We start from the raw sequence: 25,734 nt of genomic DNA, 5'->3' as shown, positions 1-25,734 counted from the left end.
GGGATATGTCCTGCTCCATACAAACTATGCTATGTCATGAACGAGTTTGTGACTTGTATAAAAAAATGTCATGTACCCGCATCCACTACTCACTTATTTGAACGTGTGTTATCCAAGACACGGTGCGAGATGTAAAAACAAAACATTAGAAAGTCTAAATGGTTCCTAGTAGCCGTACTCGATTTGTCGGTTGGTCTTAATTTTAGAAGTGTGATCTTTTAGTTTTCTCAATGAATTACATTGTCGGTAGGCGGTTATCCGGTCACGTCTAGGCGAAGTGATTCAACTGGTATATAGTTAATCTGCCGGTCCATTTCAAATGGTTATCATTCAAGTTCTTCTTCAGGGGATACAACTTGAAAAATGGACGATACAATTAGTGCCAGAACAGGATATCAAAGAGTAACAACTAAGTTCTAACCTAGAACCAACAATTTGCGACGTCATGGGAGTCGACTTTTAAACCCTCATTGCTATATATTGCAATATCTCAAAGCATCCCGATCGGCATATTATGAAGTACCGATGCTTGACCGAATGAACAAGATTGGAATGTTCGATGTATATTGCAATATCTCAAAGATCGAAATACGAGGGAAAGGAGAAGGGGACGATTCTCTGGTGATTGGTTTGAGTTAAAATGTTCGGTTCGATCATCTTTTGAGAAACTAGGAAGCACACTTTAAGAAAGCAACAAAAACAGATAGAAAAATGGATGCTGTTAACCATTTCTAGTAGCATTGCGACATTGTATCATTGAAGAACTTCACAATAACAAAGCAGCAATGTACCAACATTATCATTGTAACATTCTTCGAAGGGGCTTTTTTGGGATCGGGATTCTTTGGAGCATCGATAAAGGGATTAATCTAATAATTTTTTAAGGAGCATATACAGAAGGTAAGCCCCGCCCGTCCAAACCGAAATTTCGAAAGCTAAAAAAAAAAAAAACCAAAAACCAAAGCTAAAACCGAAAACAAAAAACCAAATCAACCAAGGCCGAACCGAACCGAAATAATTTCGGTTCGTATTCTGGGTTGGCTTCGGTTTGGCCTGGCTTGGAAAATCTTTTAAGCTGGTTGGTTCGGTTCGATTTTTCAAAAAATCGAACCGAACTGAACCGTTTACACCCCTACCTTTCAGCACTGCGCTCCCTCCGCTATCTCTAATTTGGCTGAAACGCCCCCCAAAATATTGCGATTATTTTGTGTGGGTCCCCCCCAACACATATTCAACACGTAGAAGATGAACCGTATTAGGGGAGAAAATATTGGCTGAAACTGGAATTCGTGCGTGTCAACCTACTAGTCCACTTACCGGACGACACGTGTCGTATGGGCCCCACCGCATCTGACACACTCTCACCCCTCTGTCGCCTCTCTCTCTCTTCCTTTTTTTGACCTTTTATCTCTCCTTCTTCTTCCTCCCTCTGCTCATGGTGGGAAGCCTCTGCTCACGGTGGGGATCCCTGTCGTCGCCAAGCCCGCTCGCTCCACCGTCCGCCCTTCCTCCTCCCCGTGCTTCTTCTGCAAGATCAAGCTCAAGAGCTTCCCCCTCCAGACAGCCCTCGTCCCCTACCTCCCGTCGACGCTGCTTACCCCCTCGACGGCGGCGGCGCCACCTTCCACCTCAGCAAGTCCGACCTCGACGGGCTTGCTGGGAAGTCCATCTTCTCCGGCAAGGTCTGCCTGAAGGTCTCCGTCTACACGGGCCAGTGTGGGGCGACCTGCAGGGTGAGTTCTGGGAGGCTTCTCGGGAAGGTCTCGCTGCCCTTGGACCTCGCCGGGCCTGCGTGCTACGCAACAGATTGAAAGGGAAGGCTAGAGGGAAGATGAAGAAGAAAAAATAGAAGAAAAAAGAAGAGAGGTAAGAGAGAGAGGCGACAGAGGTGAGAGGAGCGTGGGTCAGAGGTTCTGACGCGGTGCGGTGGGGCTCGAGCGACACGTGTCGCATTATAAATGGACACGTAAGTTGACACGTTGAAATCCCAGCTTCAACCAATATTTTCTCGTATTAGGGTGTCTTATCGCTCTTCTCAAAGCTTTCTCCCCCTCTTTGATCGCGCGATGGCGGAGGGAAGCTCCGAGTGGATGTCCGCCACGACCTCCCGCACCTGCCCCCCTTCGAATGAATTGCATTGGTCGGATGGAGATGATTCGGACTGTTCTTTATCAACTGCTGTCGAAGACGAGGAGTCAGTTGAGGATGAGAAGCCTAAGGATGAAGATGGTGCGGGGAACATCCCTTCTGCCGGCGATTTAGAACCATGGCGCCCTGTTTCTGTCGCGGGGAGGTTCAAACGAAGAATCAACTCATGGAGGAAGTGCCGGATGTTGGGAAAGGGTTCGTACGGAGACGTCTTCGAAGTCATCACTGAGTAAGATTCCTCTTTCTCTCTTTGATTATCGTTTAATGTTTGGGGGCGAAGTATAATCGGGTGTTTTCCATGTCATGCTGCAATTCTGTCCTTAGAATTAGGAACATTGGGGCCCAAATCATGTAATTTTTTAGTTCGCAGAGATGTATGCCAAACGCTTGGCATTTCCAATTGCTTAAAGGATCTTCACATTGTAGTTCTAGTTGAGTGCTATGGAGCTTATTGAATCCTTGCTTTATTTCCACAGTGATGGATCCTATTTCGCTGTAAAGGAGATTTCTTTGTCTGATCATACCGATCGGAGCTTAGGGCAGCTTGAGCAGGTAACTGCTTGTGTCTTTCTGTTATCTTTCTGTATATGCAAAACTATTTATAAGGCTGCCATATATAAAACCATAGATCAGGTGTGTGTTCAATAATTTTTTCTTTTGACTCTTTCTTTCTAGTGATACTCTGCTTTCTTTTCAGGAAATTTCTCTTTTAGGTCAGTTTGAACATGAGAACATTGTTCAATATATTGGCACAGACAAGGTGTGGTTCCTTCTTGCTAAGTTGCTTTCTGCAGTGTCTTTCACTTTGGCATCAATTGTGATATCACCGGAACTCAGCAAAAAATATTTAGGCATGTTATAGCAGCCACGAGATAGGGGTGGCATCATCATCTCTGCATGTATTAGCTGCAATTATCCTGTGAATAAGATCACAGCAGTGGCAGCTTTTTAGGAGTAACAGTAACTCATGACAGAGATGATCATTTTTAGGTCCCCTCCACCACAAGAAAAGCTTGTGATGAATTTACCATTACCTGTATTAGTAATTATACGAGAAAGAAAATACGCAGAGTAGATGTCATTTTATGGAGTCTCTCTCGCAATAAAAGTATTTTTTTCTCCCTTCTAAAAAGTGCCTGTCTTGTAATCAATTAACCCTTTGTTTTCTGGTGGTGAATGATTTACAGTATCTTGCAAACTGAAGATTCAGTTCAAACTCTCAGGACTGATAAAAAGGAATCGAAGATGAGAATTTGAAGTCATTTAATTCTTCATGGGTCCTTTAATTGACCATCCGATGGTCCACATGACTAACACGCCCACCTTTTCTTCCTCAACTATAACTGGTCTTGGCTGTAGCAATAACAATGATGTTCCTCCAGGAGCTGATTTTTTCCATCTATTCTAGTTCAGCGTGTCTTTTAGTCCGCTATTCATTTTTATGCAATATCATATAGTTCTTACTTCTGCAAGTAGAGAAACTGAATATGGAATTGATCATTGTTCAAGTGAGGGAAGTAGTTCCCATCTTAGTGGCTTAAATGTTCGAGTACCTGTATTTTTTCTAAGAAAGTGCCGTGACTTAAATTTTTGGAGATGAAATATGCAAAAGACTGTTGATTTTGAACCAAATTGGTTAACTACACCTACAATCCACCTCATTGTTTTGTGGCAATGAGGGATTAATGACATAGGACCAATGCAACTTTTTTTCTTGGCACTGATGCAACTTGAAACCGTGGTAAACACTTAGAACTTGGATATTTGTGGTATTCGAGGAAATTAAGAAAAGAATAGCTCAGCCCCATGCATTCTTGCCTTATTTTCCTACTTAAGTCCACAAAATTACTGTCAAATTGTCATCTGACGTAAACTTTTACTAATTAAACCCTCATCAGGCAGATTCTCACTAGACATTGATCATTTATTGAGGAGGTCCTCATTACCAAAGTGCAATTGAGGAACCATAACGAACTTAACAATGATTTCTAGTCCTTGTGAAAGTAATTTCCTCAGGGCCTTTTCTAGGAGCCTCTTGTCTTTGTACACCTGATTGCTGTGGGAAGGTGTTGTCTTGATCCAATGATTGGTTAGGTGTTATAAGAGGCCTGTACGTCCAGCATCATTAGGATGAGAAAAAGTAAAATGTTGCTGATGTTTGTTTCATTTTAATTTCTATCTGGTATGATTGTCTCTAGCAAAACTTGTTATAATATCCCATATAGTTTGTTTATGGGATTTAGACGTGTCTTATATAAATGTGGCCCCCTTCCACCTAAAAGCATAATCTTCTGGATTCTGACATATTTTCAGTACCAGGTAATGCCACAATTTATTTCCGTACAGACTTCCTTTTCCGCAATTCCATGTGCTGTTTATAATCCGTTTGCACACAAGAGGGGCTGTTATAGTATTCCACATTGCTTGTTTATGTAGATTCAGTGTGTCTTATATATTTTGTCTTGTTCCACTCAATAGCTTAGAACTTTGAGCTGGATATTCTAACATATATGAATTTCACTCTCTTCTAGGATAATGAGAAGCTTTACATATTCCTTGAGATCATGACCAAAGGCTCACTTGCAACTCTTTATCGCAACCACAGCTTGATAGAATCCCAAGTCTCTGCTTACACTAGGCAAATTTTAAATGGTTTAAAGTATCTTCATGACAAGAAGGTGATACACAGGTAGAAGAAAGATGCTTGACTTTGCATTAGTAGTTTTGACTAATTGAAATAGTGATTCACATTTATCATTTCTGATGTAAGGTTGATTTTGTTAAGGAAAGAGTTCATAACCAAACAAAGAGCACATTGAAATTTGTATATCTTGTTCCATGGCATCCCATGGAGCCTTTTGATGATACTTCTTTTACTTACTTAAATACTTTCTGTGGATTTGAGGAAGCTGTCAAATCCTTAAACCAAAATATAATGTTATCAGAAGTAGATTTCTCGTCATAATCAGGAAACGACGAAGTAGCATTACGAGCAAGTTCTGCAATATTTGGCATTGACAAGATTCTTTTACTATGTGAATGCTTGAGGGTGGAAATATAAAATTGCAATACTGTTAACTGTGAGGGATGAAAACTTTAACCTTCTAGATATCCTACTTGCATATGTGCTGGTTTCTCATGCTTCCAGTTCCTTTATTCTGTAGGGATATTAAATGTGCTAACATACTGGTTGATGCAAGTGGATCTGTGAAACTTGCAGACTTTGGATGGGCAAAGGTATGTCCCATCAGCGAAATCAAATTCTCTCTCTCTCTCTCTCTTCTCTGTGCCTGCAAGCGCGCACAAGCAGCAAAGTCACGTACCCAAATGCATATGCATGCACAAAGTGTGGGCAAGGAATAAAGATGCATGTACAAATATGTACGCGTGCGCGCATGACAAACATACCTGTAGACTGCATAAAGTGAAGCATGTGTTGTCCTTTACTTTTCCTATATAACATAAAAAATTTCTGTATTTTTGTGTACAGGCCACCGATATGAATGCTGCTAAATCCTTAAAAGGAACACTTTTGTGGACGGCGCCTGAGGTTTGCGCCTATTGCTGCCATTTTTTTAACATACTATCGTTGGCTGTAGAAGGCGCATATTATTTACATTTCCTTTTCATCCTCATTGGTTGTAACTGCAGGTCTTCAAAAATGTAAACGATGGAAGCTATGGGTTGGCAGCTGATATTTGGAGCCTTGGCTGCACTGTTTTAGAGATGTTAACACGCAGGGGTCAATATTCTGACTTTGAACCGGTATTTAATTAACCTTCCTTTTATGTTTTATATCCTCGAGATCCATGTTATGCCGGAGTTAGCAAAGAAGTTGAGCACATGTTGTGATGAGTCCATTAGGCTGTCATTCTGAGAAAACAAATTGAGTAAGGGCACTGCATAGAAAATAGAGAGGACAGTGAATTCAATGACAATTGTCAAGAGTATGGTCGCGTTAAAGGATATGCATAGTATTTAGGGCTGATTGTTGGGATTCTGGGGCAAATGGTTAGCTAACATGGTATGAAAACTCTGTTGATACTTGAATCTTGGTTTTCTCTTTTAAGCAATTTGGCATAGTTATCTAATACTTTAAATTACTACTACAAGTGTACACTGAGTGTATGGTGGCATGCGTGTAGGTAATCACAAATCTATATATGTAAATAGTATCCCATCTATGGATATTGGGAACACATATAATCCTACCATGCAGTCTCAAGAATCTTTCCATCTGCTCCTTCACTGTCACGTGGTACTCAAGCAGCCAAGAGAGATTCAAATCCTAATATTGATATCACCATCTCTGCTCCAGTTCTGGAAGCAGCACCAACATTGATTGCCTCATGTTCCTTTCTGCATCCTTTCAACATGTGGTTGTCCTCTAATCTGTCACTCGTCATCATCAACCTTGGTGATTCCCTCATTGATTTCGAGTGTTGGTTTTCCACTTCTCTTCTCTGAATCAATCATTGACCTGGATTCTCTTCTAGGGTTAGTTATTTGGATATGGAAGGTATTTTCAATTTGGTTGTTGACTTTTGAATATTATGACAATTTTGATGTTCTAGGTCAAGTTGGCATCTTCTTCATACACATAGTCAGTTTTCCAACAGAGATGGTAATTACTGGCTCTAGCCAGTAAATTACCGACTGATGTTATTCCTTTTTAGGGCATGACAGCACAAAAACACTCTTTTGTTGATAGAATGACTGCTGCTGAAGTTGGTAGTGCTCTGGTCTTGCAAGTGAATTGTGAAGGTTGCACTGTTTTGTGCTTATCTATGAATTTTACTTATTATAAAGGAGAAAAAGTAATACCATTCTACTCAAAGCCATAGTAAATCATGCGACTGATGCCCCATTTCTTTTGCTTTTTGGTTAAATATCTGCACTTATGAATTTTGAGCAAAAAGCAATAAATAATTTTGCTTTATTGGCAGTAGTTGGAAAGGATTCACGCATTGATCCCTGCGAACTGTTACATATCATCCACGTCTCCCACTTCTGCAGTAACCATGATTCCAGAATGATCAATGCAGATGATTGCCCGAAGCATGATGCGCTTAGATTTGTCTATAGATCTTGTTGATTTATCCAGCCGTTTTATGTTCGTTGTTATATGTTCGTTCCTGCTAGATTTGTGATTAAGACTAGTGTCTGCTATGGTTTCATTCTTATTGCAGCAGGAGCAAGCATTGGAGAAAATTCGCAAGGGTGAACCTCCTTCACTTCCGAAATATTTATCAAAAGACGCCCGAGACTTCATCCGCCGATGCTTGCGACGAAATCCGAAGAATCGGCCTTCTGCGGCGCTGTTGCTAGACCATCCCTTTGTGATGAAGCCACCGGCTTTTGGTTTTGCTTGACCTCGTTACAAAAACAAATTGTCGTGAGGTTTTGCCATGCCATCCCTTTCGGGTTCATTGCTCAGAATGTCTTATACGGGGCTAATGGGATGTCAACTTATGGCATTTCTACTCTAAACTTCTAAGTATTGACATTTCTAGACTAAACTTTTAAGTTAGAGCAAACAGTCCATGTATATATATAATGGCCCGTTTGGTTCTACTTTGGGCAAAGACCTTTGTTTTTCCCCAAATCTCCCTAAGTATCTTTGAATGAATGATATTTGGTGGAAGTAAGAGTGTTTGGATACTCGTATATTTTGTAAAGCAACTTTGAGGTGAAAAGAAAATGAAAAGAAAAGAAAAGAGAAGAAAAATAGCGGAGGAGATGTAGATGCGTCGAAGGGGGCAAAATCATGGGGAAGGGGGCAAAATCATGGGGAGGCGGCTCGAGCTGGGGGTAGTTGGTGGTGGTGGTAGAGAGGTGGCTCGCCTGAGCTCGCCTGTGTCTCATGACCACAGGCCTGTTGAGCAACAAGTCCAAGGAAGAAACGATGAATAGTGTTTTTATTAGGGCAAAAGAGAAAAACACGAGTATCAATGAGGGGTGATATTCGCCTAGTCACGTGACCTAAGGGTGTCGGAGATGCGCCCGATGCGTGGGTCGCGACTCGCGCGTGCAACGAACGCGGGTGTTGACGTCATGATGACGTTAGCGACCCAAGCTCGACCCGACCCAATACGCACCTAACCCGACTCGATCCAACCCATCCCAAGGATCCAACCCGACTCGTTGACTGACCCGACCCAACCAATTGTTGACCCGAGACTGGTCAATCGGTCGATTGAGCCGGGAACCGGTCGGACCGGTTTTGACTAGCCTTTTACACTCACGTGGGAGCTCCACGCGCCACGCATTCAGGTAGCACATGTGAGCGCGTGGAGCCTATGATCGACGCGTGGGTGGTGGCGTTTGATTCGTATGGTCATCCTCTATCTTGTGGTGTATTTATTTTACATATTTAATGATTTTATGGATGTGAAAATATATACGAAACCCTAAATACGTATATTTTTAGTATATTTTCACGTATTTTTCTTGTATTTTTCTGTGATTTTAGAAATACAGGTGTTGGTTTACAGGTATGTTATCACATAAATATTATAAAAGTGTAATTCATTGATTACATATATAAAGTTTAACTTTTATTAATGAATAAATTAATGTAATTAGCATGATATGTGATTTTAGTGATTTATTGTCTCTATCACTAAAGTTAAAATCACATGTATATGGTATATGTGAGAAGTAAGATTTATATCCCCGATATGAGAGTTTCAAAAATTTAATTGAGTAGTGAACGCCAAAGTAACACACTTGATTAGGTTTGAGGAATATCATCTCATATAATGATTGGAATGTCTTCTAGTCTAATGCGTAGTTATAATCCCAAAAAATGTGATTGTATATTAGTTTATGGAGAGATACATGATGGTATGGTGGGGGAGTAACTAATCCTAGTGGTTCATATGCTCAAAGGTGATGAATTCAAAAAAATTAGAATATATTCTCCTAACCGCTATCATGTATGGAGTGTATAATTGCATGTCATGTATTATGCTCAAATGTGATTATATGATTTTGCATATAACTCTCTAAATGTGTACTTGTACGTCAAGTTATACAGTGCTCACATGATACTAATTATATACATTACTTGTTCTTCAATCATATTTTCTATAATTAATAATTACATTATTATTGATGTTTTTACTAGTTCAAATTTTAAGTTGTAGATATATGATTTGTTGTTTGGGAAAATAGTAATAGAATTTGCTTACTGTCCATAAAGTGTTCCATTCAAGAACACTTGAAAAGTAGTTTACCAATTGATTATACTACTAAAAGATTATGGAAGTCTTAGTGGCTTGAGATTATATCTTACGTCTCGTATACGGTTGAAAATATTGTTTCCAAAAGTTATCTATTTAAAGAATAATCTCATACATGTTTAAAGAAAGAGTAGAATAGGAGATAATGTTGATATTTTGTTTACTATTAACAGTTATTTAAAGACTTCATTGATTATTGTGGAAATAAAATGACCAAGACAAAAAATAAAACAGTTAGAGTTAGTCTTAAAAGTTGTCAGGCCTAACAGTAGCGGTGAATATTTTGGCAAGTATGGTAATGCTGAATAACTTAAAGGGTCATTTGTCAAATACTACATAAATTCTGGGGTGGTAATGTAATTTACTATGCTTGAAATCCTAACAAAATGATTTGGCCGAAAGGGATATTTGCACCATAATTAATATGGTGATGAGTATGATGAGTAAAACTAATTTATCCAGTCTTCTATGGGTTGATATTTTGAAAGCAAACATTTTCACATACAAAACATGTTTCTTACCAAAGTTGTTCCTTAAACTTCTTTTGAGTTATGGACCAAACATAAATTTTGATTTGAATCATATTAAAATTTAGAGATGTCATGCAGAAGTGATGTCATATAATCCAATATTAAGTGTATTGGAATTTAGATCCACTTGGAATTATTTTATATCTTGCCGAGATTGTTCAAAGAGGTATCAATTTTATGGCATTAATGAAGGTATAAGAATTTTGCAATCACAGACAGTAAAATTTCTAGAGTTATACCATCAAACTATATAGTTTATCTATGAGAGCATGACTGCAATATCTATCGCATGGTTGATTTAACCATTTATATATAAATATTTTTTCTTATCCTCAATTAGGTACATGCTTAGATGTCATAAAAGACGATATGCAATCTATGAAATATTATAGTGTTTGGAAATTTGCTGATTTGCCTAAAGAACACAAGCTCATTAGTTGCAAATAAATGTACAAAACTAAAATGATTTTAAAGACTGTGGAGTTTAAAGCTAAACTAGTAGCTAAATTTTTCACTCTAAAAGAGGGGCGGATAGTTAATAGTAAAAAAATAATTATTTATTTCTAGTATTTTTAAAGATTCTTTCAGTGTGAACGTGTCATTAATAGTTTATTTTTTATATGAAGTTATGACAAATACATACTATCTTTTCAAATAGACATGTAGATAACAAAGTAACAAAATCTATATAGTGCACTCGGATGATTTTGCAGCACATGATTTAAGTAAACTTATGTATAGACTGAAAAGTATTATTCATGGTTTTAAGCAAATTTCTAAACAATATTATTAAAGTTCATAGTGTTGTCATTTTGTTCAGTTGGGAACAAAGTAATTCAGTATATATATACTGTAAGGTAAGTGAGAGGAAATTTATTTTTCTCATACTCACATGATATTTCGCTTGTAGGTAGTGACCTTGAGGCATCTTTTGTTCTTTGCACTAAAATTCGTAAGGATTATTATCGCCATATGTATTAGATTTATCTTAGAGAATATTTGCTGGAAATCTTCAATATACATCATTGTAAGCCAAAAATTGTTCTTGTCATTAAGAGTGGTTGACCGAATCTATTACATTGTCCTTATTTAGATATTGAAAAAATCTAGTTAAAGGGTGTACCTTGTGTTAATGCACTTAAAAATATAATATATGCTCAAATTTGCACTAGACTAAATAACGCATTTGCGACAAGACTTCTAGGCAAATATATCACTAGGATGCTGCCAAAAATGTTTTAAGGTACTTAAATAAGACAATAGATTATATGCTAATTTACAGACATATTTAATTCTTGCAACTAGTAAAGTATTTAGATATAAACTTTGCTGGCTATTAGGATGACTTAAGATCAATAACGGAATACATATTTATGTTAGCAGGAAGTGCAATAATAAAGTTTTATGTTATCTTCGACTATGTAAGTAGAGTTTGTAATATTCTTTTAGATTGTTATTTGGGCTATTAGGCTCTGGAACCTCATTAAGGAGTTGACCATTTTTAACTTTATGGATTGACCCATACGGTTATATTGATACAATAAATTTATAGTAGTAATAACAGAAGTCTCAAGGGGTCTAAATATTTGGCAGTCAAAGTTTTGACCAAAAGAAACGGTACAAAAAATGACGTTATAATATAGCATATATCTACAAATAATATGGTTGCAGATCCACTAACTAAAGGATTTTATTCTTTTGTTCTTGAATAACATGTCATTAATATGAGCTTAAGAGTATCATGAGATGTTATTTAATGGGAGCCATTTTGGTTTTACTTTAATAAAGTTTAAATCTGTGTTCGTTACACTTAGTAACGGTTTGATATATATCAACTTTTGCATTCAATAATATATTTTTGAATATGTTGTCATCAAGTTGAATACATATTGATAAAAGTCTCAAAGTATTATATAAACCTTGAGTGAAGGTTAGGGGCATCCGGTTATTAGCCTTGTGCATATGTCTTGTTATACATAACGAAATGTTAACCGTAAAGACAATGCATATGTGGGTTTTTTTTTTTTTTTTTTTTGGTGACCAGGGAACCTCCGTGCGCCGCTTCGTGGCGGAGTAAACCCTGAGGTGAACTGGGCCACCACCACAGACCCAACCACAGGTAAATCGCGCGTTTTTGCAACCCCGAGGTTCGAACTCCTCCCCCAGCGATGGGGTACTAAGTACTAGGCCACCGAGGCCACCGCGAGCGGTGGTAAAATAAGTGGGTTCATTAAAACCATAAAGACATTTTCTAGTAGCACAAGTTTTTTTGTGACGCTTAAGGTAAAAGAATGATAACTGACAAATGGGATCTCTCTATGAGAGATATTATCCTTTTGCCACACTACCATATTAAATCCATATCAATAAAGTTGAAAGCACTCGTGACCATGGAATGTTATGTGTATACATGCAGTTACTATCATGATTTAGTGTTTAAGACTTTATGGGATGGAATTGACTATTAAGAATTATCTCTATACCAAGATACGCACATACAGTACAATCTCAATTAATATAGTCCAAGTGGAAGAATGTAAGAGTTTTCTTAATTTGGACTGCATTAATTGATATTGTAATTTACCGTTTTACGGTTACCGGGTTTGGTCTAAGATAAGATATAAAGTTTCTTAATTAGTCTAATATAAGGCTGGCTAGTGTGGGCCAAGTTGAGCTTGGCTCGTAATGAGAGGGTCTGGTTGGAAACTCTATAAATAATGTAAGTCTCTCTTCCAACCCTAATTCTCACATGTATCCTCACATAAATAGCGTTAACCTAGCGCTAAAATGTGAGGGGGCCGTCTCATTGAGCCAGTGATATAGAAGGCAAGGACTATCGCTTTTCGCTTCTGCTTCAAGAACGATGGATTCCAAAACAAGTGCGTTCATCTTTCTAATTAATCATCTATGTTCTTGTTCTAGTAATGGAGATCTTAAGTTGCACGTTTTGCGTCCAAGATCGGCTGGACTACGGAGTCTCTTCCTTGTTTGCGCAAGTGAGCTTGATGAAGGGAAGCATGCGAATTGTCGAAAACAGGAAATTAAGCAATACCATCGTAAATCCTCGCTTCCTCGGTCTTTTTTGTTTTTTGCTTAAGCAACTGCCTTACTGCTCTTGCTTCTCACCTGACCGGTTTCTCTATGATTTGGGTAACACGATTTCGTCCAATCTGGTAACATGCCATTTTGTACTTGAAACAAGCGGTGTGTTATTTGGTCTCGTTTATTAGTCGATGTCTTCTTGCACTCAATTTGGAAATGAATTTATCAATCCAGTCAAAACTTTGCTGGGTCAATTTATTGCATTTATTGCAATATTTGACGGTGAAACACTGGAAATGACTACTCTAAAGTTCAAGTGGGGCGACATAATCGCTAGGCGAGGGTCACGGCGACGCAGTAGAGGATGGTGATGCGAGCGTGAGAGAGAGGTGTAATTAGGGTCAGGTTATGGTTAAGTCGAGCCTTTTTCTTTTGGCGAGGCATAATTATTTCTTCATTTTGGTGTTTGCGAAATTCACAAAAAGGAAAAAAGAAAAAAATGGGTATGGAAGGACTTGGAAGCACCACGAGGTTTCCAAGAACATTCCCTACCACATTGCAAATTCAGTCTTTGCTCCTTGCGTTGACGACATTATTGTTGTCAGTACAAAATTTTCATCCTTCGATGCAAGCGCTCATTTTAAAGCGACATGCTGTCGATAAAAACACTTGAATTTTCCCAACATGGCCTAATATCAAAGTTTCAAACAACCAAAAATGAAGCAAATGCTCGTTCCATCACGGAACTCAAGGATAGCATTTCTCTATTGTTTGCTTATCCTCTAGAAGTTGCACTCACCTATCTAAGCTTTTCCTAGAAGCAGAAAACCTGTGTCGTTGTCAACATATCTGTTTCCTTCTTTCCTTTTTAACGGAAAATATACAAGCTATTTACAATTTTCAGATGAACAACAAGACACCAGAAAATCAGTTGCAGCCCCAAAAGGACCATCGGTCTTTTGAGAAGCTCCAATATAATAGATGCCCCTCACTGCCAAAGAGATGTTACCTGACAAGAAAAGTATCACATTATAAGTTAGCAATGCCTTGGGAGTGTTTCCAAGTCATCAATATACCGCCGACCTAGAGTGGTTCAAAGAATTGCAGCAGCATTTCGAGTGCACTACCAACAATTTAAGTAGGAGAAACTATGTTGACCCCCTTGCCTTTTGGCTAGATTACACAAACACCGGAGAAAGCTAGATATTTGCTCCATCCCATTTCAGTTGGCCGAAAAGACTCACTTGGCAATCCAAACATCGAAGGAGGAATCTAAAAATGAAGAAATTTTGACACAATAAAGGTGGCGAATGAAAAGCCATGCACAACGTGAGAGTTACCTAATAACCATCATGCCCATCACGATGCTTTACAACAGGAGACCATTTAATTTTGATAAAAAGTATTTTTCAGAAAGGAAAGTCTGATGATTGCAATCAGAATCAAAGTTGTGGATGATACTTTCTTATTCGGATAATCAACCGGCTATGAAGGAATAAATCTCTCATGCAACGGCTAGTGGAAAATTGATTGAATTACTTACTACATTTTGGAGGAGCTATAAAAGGGAAGTTTTCATTAAATCTTCAAGTTTCTAAACTTTCCTCAAACTTCGAAGGCGAGCTATTCTTTATAGAGATAGACACTTGATTTTTGGAAACTTGACTTACTATATGGGCAACAAATCTTACGGGAAGCTTCAATCTCGGTGATCCTCACACCATCATATCTTTTCAACCAGATCCAAGACCAACGAGTGGATTGGCTAGATGATACTCTTGGAGATATGTCCAATGGTCAGCTTGGACTATGAGGGGAATAAGAGGTCTCAAAGCAGAAGGAAAATAATTCGCTTTCACGAATATTAGAGCTTTTAATTCTAAAGTCTGAAGGGTGTTTGTAATCATTTACAATTGATTTAGTCAGTAAAATTGTGTAACCTTTTTGAGGTCGGAGGGTGTGAGGTGTTTTACACACGAGCTTGAGTGTTTGGTACTCAGATCTTGTAACCTCTTATTGGTTTTTATAAGTTGATTCTAGCCAATTCGTTGTAGCATGAGAGAGTGGACATAGGCTTACAAAAGCCGAACCATTATAATCTTGAGTGTGCAATACTCTATCCCTTACTCTTTTAATTTTCTAATAAAATTGTGCACTGATAAGATCTTATCACTTCATTAGAAGTTGCCTCATTGCAATATCAGTTTAAATTACTTCATTTCCGCAGAATGACTATTCACCCCTCCCTCTAGGTGATATTTTAGCCATAACATCTTCCACAAGAGGCCAACCCACGAAAGAAGACCAGGCCATTCAATTAAGTTGGTCCCTGAAGTAGTCTGGGGCTTCCGTCCTGGGTCCGATAAAAGCTCTTAGAACATGAGTCAACTTTGCGAGGAAATTCAACAATTGCAGGAAGTACAAAGCGCATATATCCACTTTTGTTTCTCAAATTGTCGTCGCTACTGTCATCCTACCGAAACTTCCATGTTGATATTTCTATATTCCAATTTATTCTGAGGGACAACTGCAGCTATGGTTGTTTTCTTGGCGTGTGACAATCAATTACGTACACCCCTCCCCTATGGAAAAGCTAATTAACCTATGGCGTATCAATTGACCGCGATGGACAACTCACTCGATTCAAAGCTTCGGGACGATCTGGGGAATAATTAAAGCTTATGGTGAAAATTGTAGAACGTGACATGTTTGTAAAGGAATTGGAAACGGACCATAGACACTATAAATACATGGACTGTTTGCTCCAATTTAAATTTTTTTGAAGTAAACAGAAGAAATGTGGTAAGTCGATGAAGGTATCTCTTCACTAGCCCAAAAGAAGAATACTCCCACTAGCAATGCAACGACAAAGTAACAAACGGAAGTATAAAATTACATTCAGAGCGATGATTTGAAAAGGGACGGCCTGGCAGAACATTGTGACTATCAGTCGTTGAAGAGAGGTGAAGCAAAACCAGAAATAGTAGGTGGCTACCTCACAAAGGGATGGTCTAGCAACTGCGCTGCAGAAGGCCGATCTTCTGGGTTTTTCTGCAGGCATGTGAGGATGAAGTCTCGAGCGTCGCTTGATAAAGATCGGGGAACATGAGGATGTTTACCCTTGCCAATTCTGCACAATGCTTGCGCCTGCCATGATAAGTACGAAAATGTAGCAGAGGCCAGGGCTAATATTAAATCCTGACAGCTGGATAAATCAATAAGATCTGTAGGCAAATCTAAGCACATCATGCTTCAAGCAATCATCTGTCATGATCATTCTGGAATCACAGTTATTGCAGAGTGGGAGACTTCGATGATATGTAACAGTTCACAGGGACTAACAATGCGAATGTCTTTTAACTACTCCAAATGTAACACAAGTATCTATTCTTTTTGCTCAAAATTCTTAAGTGTCCTAAATTTAACAAAAAAGTAAAAGAGAGGGGGCGTTAGTTGCATGTTCACTCCCCTCTTTTAATAAATTCCTAAGATTAAAAACAAAAGCAGTACAACCTTCACAGTTCACTCACAATACCAGAGCGATCCAAACTTCAGCAGTAGTCATTCTGTCAACAAAGGCATTTCTATGCTGTCATGGCCTAACAAGGGATAACATCAGTAGGTCATTTACTGACTAGAGCCAGTAATTACCATCCTTGATGGAAAACTTATTACATGCATGGAGAATTTGCCAACTTGACATAGGACACGAAAATTGTCATAGTATTCGAAAGTAACCAACCACATTGATAAGTTGCTAACTCTAGCAGAGGGGACAACCACCCTGGTCAACAATTGATTCAAACAAGAGCAGCAGAGATCGACACTCAAAGGCAATAAGGGAAACACCAAGAGCGATAATGGCAAGTAACAGATCAGAGGACAACCACACAATAAAGGATGCAGCAACGAACACGAAGCAATCAATGTCAGTGCTGCTCTCAGGACTGGAGCAGAGATGGTAATGACGATATTAGGATTTCAATCTCTCTTGGTTGCTCAAGTACCATGTGACAGTGAAGGTGAAGATAAAGAGATTCATGAGACTGAATGGTGGCGTTATATGTGTACGCCACATCTAATGGGGATACTATTTACATATATACAATATGCGATTATCTTAATGCATGCTACCATACACTCGATGTACACTTATACCGGTAATTAAAAGTATTAGACAACAATGTCAAATTACTTAAAAAGAGAGTCAAGATTTGAATATTCAACTGAGTTTGGGTACCATGTTCGATAACCATTTGCTCTGGGATCTCAACCAACCGTTGGCCATAAATACTATGCATATCCCTTGACATGACCATACTCTTGATAAATGTCAATAATTCTCTGTCCTCTCTCTTTTCTACACAGTACTCTTACTAATTTTATTTTCTCAGAATGCCGGCCTAATTTACTCATCAAAATATGCAGTCAACTTAGCTTTAACTCAGATAATAAGTAGCAGTAACAAAAAAGTTGAGACTAGATAGTAATCCTGGCATTCCACAGATCTCGAAGAGATGAAACATAAAAAGAAGGTTACCCAATTACATACTGGATTTAATTTAGGATAGGGATGCTGGCGTGTTAACATCTCTAACAAAGTGCACCCTAGGCTCCAAATATCAACTTGCAACCCATAGCATCCATTCGACTGAGAGCTTCTTCCCTTTGGATTGACCACCTGCAGTTACAACCAACAAGGAAGACAAAAAATGGAAAAGATATCCACCTACTACAGCTTACTGATAGCATGTTAAAAAAATAGCAGCAGACGGTGCGAACCTCAGGTGCCATCCAAAACAAACTTCCTACGAATGTTTTAGCAGCATTTGTTTCGGTGGCCGGTATGAATAAACACAGAAAGTTGATATGTCATTTTGGAAAAGTAAAGGACAACACATGTCTATGCGTGTGTTTGTCATGCGCTCATCCATTTGTATGTGTGCTGCACAATTTCAATGCCCGCGCATATTCCTGCACGCGTATGTAGTACATCACCTTTTATTGCTCTTGTAGGTGCTTTGCGCATGTGTCTTCGTTGCTCGCGCACATGTGCACAAGAGAGAGAGAGAGAGAGAGAGAGTTCACTTTCGACAATGAGACATACCTTGCCAGTCCAAAGTCTGCAAGTTTCACAGATCCACTCACATTAACCAATATGTTAGCACATTTAATATCCCTACAGAATGAACTGGAATCATGAGAAAACAGCATAATTTTGTGTAAAATATATAAACGACTTCAATCATTCAGATAGTAAATAATCTTGTCTATGCTAAACATTGCTGTAAAGGCTCGTAGTGTACTTTGTTGTTTGCTGATTATCACGAGAAAGCTACTTCTCATAACACTTCATTTTTTATTCAAAGATTTGACAGCTCCCTTAGATCCAGAAAAGTATTTGGATAAGGTAAAGAAGTATCATCAAAAAGCACCGAGGGAGTGTGCCATGAAACAAATTATATAAATTTCAGTGTGCTCTTTGTTTGGTTATGATCTCTTTCCTTACCAAAATCAACCTTCCATCAGGAATGAGAAGTGTAAATCACTATTTCAATTAGTCAAAACTACTAATGCAAAGTCAAGCATCTTTCTTATACCTGTGTACCGCTTTCTGGTCATGAAGATACTTTAAACCATTTAGAATTTGCCCAGTGAATGCGGAGACTTGGGAATCTTTCAACTTGCATTTGCGATAAAGGGTTGCAAGTGAACCTTTGCTCATGAGCTCAAGGAATACGTAAAGCTTCTTAACATCCTGGAAGAGAGTAAAGAAATATATATGTTAGAATATCCAACTAAAAAAATTAAGCTATTAAGTATAGGAAGACTAAAAGTACATAGGGCACATTGAAACCATATAGACAAGCATGTGGAATACTTTAACACCCTCTCTCGTGTGTAAACTGGACAAACAACGGCACATGGAATCGATGAAAAGAGAACAAAGCACGAAAACAAATTGGGTAGAAACTAATTCCCAATCTATGTGAGGACCCAAAAGATTAGGCTATTAAGTAAAAGAAGGCTATATGTAAATAAGGCCCATCAAAACCCCATAAACAAACAATATAAGATATTTTAACTAGATACATAGACAACCATACCAGAAAGCAAAACAAACATCGGTGATGTTTACATTTTGTTGATCCTAATGATGCTCGATGTCTAAGCCTCTTATAGCAGCTATCTGATCATCAAAACATGGCAACACTCTTCCTACAGCAATCAGGTGTACGAAGGCAAGAGGCCCCTAGACAAGGCCATGACGAACAGGGACAAGAAATCACGACACTTCCTGAAGTGCACTTTAGTTTTGAGGACCTTCTCAATAACCGATCAGTATTGAGTGAGAATCTGCTCAGTCGGCGTTAGTTTAGTAAAGTTCAAATCAGATGACAATATAAAAGCAATTTTGTGAACTTGAAAAGAAAAAAAAGCAAGAATGCATGGGACCAAGGTCTTCTTATGTTAATTTCCTTGTACAACACAATGTAAGTTACGAGCGTTCACCACGTTTCGTGTTGCAGCAGTGCCAACAAAAAAAGTTGCAAAGTGCACTGGCAGAAGAAGGAGAGGTCCTATTCCATTAATCCCTCATTGCCACGAAACAATGCTGTGGATTGTGGGTGTAGCAAACCAAATTTTGTTTGACAGCAACAATATTTTGCATGTTTCGTCCCCACAAAGAAATTATGTCATCGCACTTTCTTAGAATCTGATGCTTCTTGCCAAACTATGTTTATAGAAAATTAACTGGGAGGTACATGAACATTTAAGCCACTAAGAGAGAAACTACTTCCCTCACTTGAACAATGATCAATTCCATTTTTAGCTTTCTCTACTTGTAAAGGCTAAGAACTATATGATGTTGCATACCAATGAGAGTGTTAGGATGCACGTGGGAGTGAGTTATGTTAGAGAAATCTCATATTGGAGAATCAGAGTAGTATAGAGTAGTTAATATATCTAAGTTGACCAATAACTTATTGGCTTAAACTTTTTAAGTGAATGTGAGGTCAATTGGATATATTGATAGGCTCGGACTTGGGCTTCACCGTGCCCTGAAAACAGATAAAGAGGAAATCCATTGTTGTTGCTACAGCAACGATCAATTATTGACTGAGGGAGAAAAGGTTGGCACATTAGTCATGGGGACCATCGATGGTCAATTAGAGGATACCTGAAGAATTAAATCACTTCATTTTCTATTATTTTCCCCAATTTATATTTTATTTGAGGGGGCTGCCATTTATCTAAGCCTCAGATTCCTTTTTATTAGTCCTGAGAGTTTGACCTGAATCTTCAGTTTGCAAGAAAACTAATTTGTAAAATCATTTACAACTATAAAACGAAGGGTTTATTGATTTTAAGACAGGCTCTCTTTAGAAGGAGGGAAAAACTTGCTTTCATTGTGAGAGAGACTCCACAAACTGACGTCTACTCCACGTATTTCCTTTGCTCATATATTTACTATTTCGGGTAATAGTCAATTCATCACAAACTTTTCTTGTGGCGGGAGGGGGTCCTAATATATGTCTCTGTCATGAGTGGCCGCAACCGCTAAAAAGCCGCAACCGCTATGATCTTACTCCCAGGATAATTGCCGCAAATACATGCAGTGATGATGATGCTACCACTATCTTGTGGCTGCAACCACAGCCACGTTCCCCTAAATTTTTTCCTCTGTTCCGGTGATATCATAATCGATGCCAAAGTGAAACATAGAGCAGAATGCAACTTAAGAACAAGGACACACCTTGTCTGTGCCGAGATATCGAACTATGTTCTCATGTTCAAACTGACTCAAAAGAGAAATTTCCTGAAAAGAAAGCAGAGTATCACTAAAAAGAAAGAGTCAAAAGAAAATCTATTGAACTCACACCAGATTTATGGTTACATATATGGCAGTCTTCTTGATAATTTTTCTATATGCATTACCTTGGCAGTTATTAGAAAGAGGTGAGTCAATTAGTCATGCCGAAGGACCAGTTAACGAGACAGAAAGAAACAAGGAGTTACCTGCTCAAGCTGCAATAGGCTCTTCCTGCCTTGGCTTCCTTGATCTAACAAAGAAACCTCCTTTACAGCAAAAAGAATCCATCACTGTGGAAACAGAGAATCATGAGATAAAAGATGAAAATATAAGAGGTGTGATTGTTTAGTGGAAAATAAATAATTTAAAAAATATTTTTTTAAATGATAGCTTGTATTGCTTACAAAAATGAAAGAACAAGAATATTTCCATTGTCTATAAAAATAGATGGACATAAATTGTTGTTAGTAATGAAAATGTTTTTTGTTGACTAATTAACTCAAGAAATCGAAACAATTATTTTTAAGAAAATGTTTTCTAAATTATTCATTTTTCAAGAAACAAACGAAACCTAAATGCGAACTCTCTAGCAAAGGATGCTTTGATAAGATATAGTTAAGATAATTCTTGCACCCCAAATGATATAAAGAATAAAAAAACAAAAAAGAGTTATTTTCATCAATATCACTAAAATAGTTCCTTAACTTTCAGCATTTGCAATCAGAATCAACTAACAGTTTCTAAAGCATATTTCCTGTACACGCTGACTTATCACACAGAGAAAGAATTGCACGCTATTCAAGCTAGTAAAGCTGCAGAAATACAATGGAGAACAACTGAAAATACACGATTATTGGAATATTAGATCTTTACTTCATCAATCCGTTCGATAATCAACAATGCTCTTTAATAAGTTCCATACTAATCATGCTGGAACTCTAATTCCGTGTATGATTAGCCCAAGTGCTCCTAATTCTAACCACAGAATCCAGCACTCAAGTGCCATGGAAACTCAAAATAGAGAAAAACAAACGAATCTTACTCCGCCATTGCTTCATAAACAGGTCCACACGACCCACTTCCCAACAGCTTGCGATTTTTCCATGAGGTGATCCTTCGTCTGAAACTCCCGTTGGGAGAAACATTGTGGTCTGGTTCTGAAGCGTTTCCCACATCATTCTGATCATCAGACCCCTCACCTTCAACATAAGTTGACAAAGAAGAGTCCAAATCATGGCGAACAGGAGAATCCTCGTCTCCTCCGAGACCTTCTTGAGGACCGAATGAGTTCAACAAATCCCGCCTGGAATTGTTAGCAAAAGGCTGCACCTTAACTGGCGGTCGGGAAAGAACTAGAGGCCTCAATCTCCTATTTCCTTCCCCATCCTTCTTTATTCTCCAATTTTAAAGCAAAAAACAGAAATTCAAGCCAACTTCTACGAGGGCGACGATCGATGCGCTTGGAGGAGGAGGAAGAGTCACAATCGACGACCTTGGAGCTTCTGCTCCCCATTTTGCGCGAGTCCCTGCCGTGCGCTTTGCAAACCGAAAAGGGTCAAAGAGAGGTAAAAGAAAGGGACTTGCAAAGGCTTTGCGAAGCTTCGAGATGATCCCTTTCTTCTGCAGGACAGGGAGGATATATCTGATTTTCTTCCTCTCCATTCGCCATAAATGAAACTTCTATAGAAGAAAACATGGGGAAGGAGTCCTACTATGACAAGCAAGGTCGACAACGATGGCCAGCGGGCGAGATTGACTTCTTTCATTGGTGAATGTCCTATTGCGCTCATTTAAAAATGGACCTGTTGATCCAGTCACGCTTCGCGAGTGTGAGATAGGGAAAGATTAACAGAGAGAGAGACAGAAGTCTAACAAGGGTCAGATTCCGTCTGACTGAGTTGAGCCTTTTTCTACTTGCGGCCCATCATTGATCGGTTTAAAAAATTGCAGCAGCATTTCCTGTGCACTACAAACAGTTTCAATTATAAAAGACTAGGATGACACCCCCAGCATTCTAACTTACATGATTTACACAAACACATGAGAAAGCTGAATATCGCTCCTTTCTGTTTTTCCTATCCGAATGTCTAGCTTAACGAGTTAATACTTTTTAGCTGGAAGGACTTGGCCTGCAATCAAAACAACAAAAGGAGGAATCTAAAAATCAAAGAATTTCAACGCTATCAAGGCAGCTAAGAAAAGACAGGAGGCAACATGAAAAATGTCCAATAACCGTCATGTCCATCCCGATGCTTTAAAACACTGGATCAGTTGTTTCGGGAGATTAAAACACTCTTCCAAAAGACATCCACCCACAAAAGAAGACGAGGCTATTCATTTAAGTTGCTCCCTAAATTAGTCTAGGGCATGAGGCAACTTTGCGGGGAGACTTGGCAACCGCAAAGAACAAGGCATATTTGTCCACTTTGGTTTTTCAGAGTGTCGTTGTCATGTCACGCTACTATCAAAAATTTCATTATTAGAGATATATTTATGATAATCTATGATTATGTGATTTTGTATATTTTCCTTGATTTATTCTTATCTGTTACTTTAGATAGTTTTTATATAAAGTCTATAAATAGGCGCGTGCCTATTTATTAGTTAATGAACAGAATATCATTTTTTTTTTTCATTCACAAATCTCAACTTACTGAGGTGTGCCCATTGAGTCTGCTACAGGGTGGCCGCCACCACGCTAGCTGCACCAGCCGCATCTCTACCGATTCTTCATCAAGATCGAAGCTTTTCAGTTGCTGTTCGGCACACTTTCGTTGTTTATTTCAGAAAAAAAAAAGGTCACGACCATCAGACTCACCGCCCTCAAACAAGAGGAATACTGATATTTTATCGCCAACCGCCGCTAGATGCCGGCACATGCGCCATAATGCGCCGTCGCATCTCGGACCTAGGAAACCCACCACGGTTCCGTCGTGACTTGACACTTTCCGACAGGGTTTTGGAAAAACGAACACCAGCCCACGACTCACCGTCGTCCTCCAATGCCACTTGTGAAGTTTCACCACCAAAGACTGCCGCATGCACCTCCACGCACCGCCGGAAGTTTTTGCGCGTGAGATCCATGCGCCTCGCCAGGGACATGTGCCACTACTTTCCGCTCGGCTAACGTCATCGCCACATCACCAATGATTTGCTGACGTCATCCGACACGTAAGTGCCACGTCATCTTAACCGTTAACGGGTTCAGACCAAACCAGTCGGATTGATTCCATTGCTTTTTTTGGCTGGTTCGATCGATTTCAGACTGGTTTTTGGTGATCGGTGACCAGTTCCTAAGGTATTTCGATACACTAAATTCATTTTTGGCCTCGATTTCTCCATGTGTGCTCTCCAGGTACTATTTTCATCACTTTTATTGTCCAACCTACTGTGCTTAAAATGGTAAAGTACATAAAATGGACAAATTTTTTAAGCATTGTCATCGACATGGTCATATGGCATCCCATTGCTATCAATTACAATACAAGTAACCTACAAGGCCAAGTAGTCACCTCCAAAGCCGAGGTGCACATGCATCTCCCAAATGTTGCTACTACAAAGTCTTCTCCCAATGGATTATTGATCACTTTCTCAATAGAGGATTTTCGTTTTGTTCTCCGAGAATCTATTACTTGTAGCTCCTCTATCTCTCCTACTATGTCTACCATTTCAAGTAATTCCAATTCATAGTATTTTGACTTCAATTGCTGCAATCATATGACATCAAACTCCAGTTTATTTCAATCAAAATCCCTCCTTTCACAGGCACCCATTATTCGGGGTGTGCATGGTTCGAGTGGCTGGTTTCCACCCCAGAACCAGGAACCACCCACTATGGACCGGTTCCAAAAATTAGAATCGAGAGCCGCCTGTTGGTTGCATGGATCCAACTGAAAATCGGACCGTCGGTCCAATCTGGTTCCTGGGTGGATTCATGGAACTGGTCTCACCAAATCAACCAAATATTGCCAATCTAGACTTGCACAACCCAAATGAGGGAAACCAAAATTGGCAATATAATGAGAAAAAAATTCTATGCACTTAATAATGTTGTAAGGAACAAGTGGGCAAATTTGGCACTCTAGTACTGGAATGAGAATGCGCGAGAAAAAAGTCATCCTCATATCTTATTCATGATTTACCCAAAATAACATTTTCTCGGCTAAGATAAAGGTTTTTGATTTAGAGATAAGAAGCTTTGGAACCCTCTAGAGCAAAAGCATAGCGAATAAATTTAGACAATTGCTTCTTTGACTTTATAAGAAGCTCATCTCTTTTATTCAAGTAAAAGCAACTTAAAAACTAGAAGAGAATAACATGAGCCCTAAATTTTAGACTCACTGATTTCGAATTTTTTTAGTAGTAAAAATTAATATATGATTATAATATAACTGGTCTAGTCCAAGTGGGTGGGTGAATGGATCCGCCCAAGGAACCGGGAACCAAACCGATACCCACCAGTTCCCATAAATTAGAACTAGGAATCAGACCAATTCCCTTAAGGACTACCGGTTTCGGGTGGGACCAATCCACTTTCGAGCGGTCTGGGTGGGTCTTGGTTCCTTTAACCCACTATTCATACAACTAATAATTCTCTAATGCACAATAGTCATACAAGACAAATTTCTACATCTACCTTGTCATTGCCTAACACTTTTATGGTTCCTAATTCTCTCTAAATTTAATTTCAATTGGACAATTATGTGAGCTTGGCTTTGAAGTTCACTTTTCTCCTCATGGTTGTCATGTGCAAGATCCATGGATGGGACAGACTATTGGAACTAGCCATAGAGTAGGATGCCTATTTGAGCTCGTTTCCTTAAATATTCCCAACTCTTTTGTTGGTTGTGCTACCAAAGTGTCTTCTAAAACTTGGCATTTTTCAGTTAGGTCATCCTTCTTCTAGACAAAAATATTTAATTTATAGTGGTCATTTAGGATTTGTCCATGACAT

General features: G+C 38.8%; 1 protein-coding gene and 1 pseudogene across 2 annotated transcripts; one reads left to right on the top strand and one right to left on the bottom strand.

Moving 5' to 3' along the window:
* Positions 1 to 1,444: 1,444 nt before the first annotated feature.
* LOC120296331 (mitogen-activated protein kinase kinase kinase 1-like) lies at positions 1,445 to 7,792 on the top strand. Of its 2 annotated transcripts, none has more exons than XM_039318182.1 (8): positions 1,445 to 2,377; positions 2,625 to 2,700; positions 2,846 to 2,908; positions 4,680 to 4,837; positions 5,313 to 5,385; positions 5,639 to 5,698; positions 5,800 to 5,913; positions 7,341 to 7,792. In XM_039318182.1, exons 1-8 carry the CDS (start codon positions 2,067 to 2,069, stop codon positions 7,518 to 7,520), a joined length of 1,035 nt encoding a protein of 344 aa, XP_039174116.1. In that variant the 5' UTR covers positions 1,445 to 2,066; the 3' UTR covers positions 7,521 to 7,792. The 2 variants fall into 2 exon arrangements, with proteins under 2 accessions (XP_039174116.1, XP_039174115.1); XM_039318181.1 differs by having other exon boundaries at positions 7,338 to 7,792.
* A 7,910-nt stretch (positions 7,793 to 15,702) lies between these two features.
* LOC120296332 lies at positions 15,703 to 22,184 on the bottom strand (annotated as a pseudogene).
* Between the last annotated feature and the right edge of the window lie 3,550 nt (positions 22,185 to 25,734).

The sequence above is a fragment of the Eucalyptus grandis genome, chromosome 7 (genome assembly GCF_016545825.1).
Source record: "Eucalyptus grandis isolate ANBG69807.140 chromosome 7, ASM1654582v1, whole genome shotgun sequence".
Classification (NCBI taxonomy): Eukaryota; Viridiplantae; Streptophyta; class Magnoliopsida; order Myrtales; family Myrtaceae; genus Eucalyptus; species Eucalyptus grandis.
This window is presented reverse-complemented; position numbering and strand designations above follow the sequence as displayed.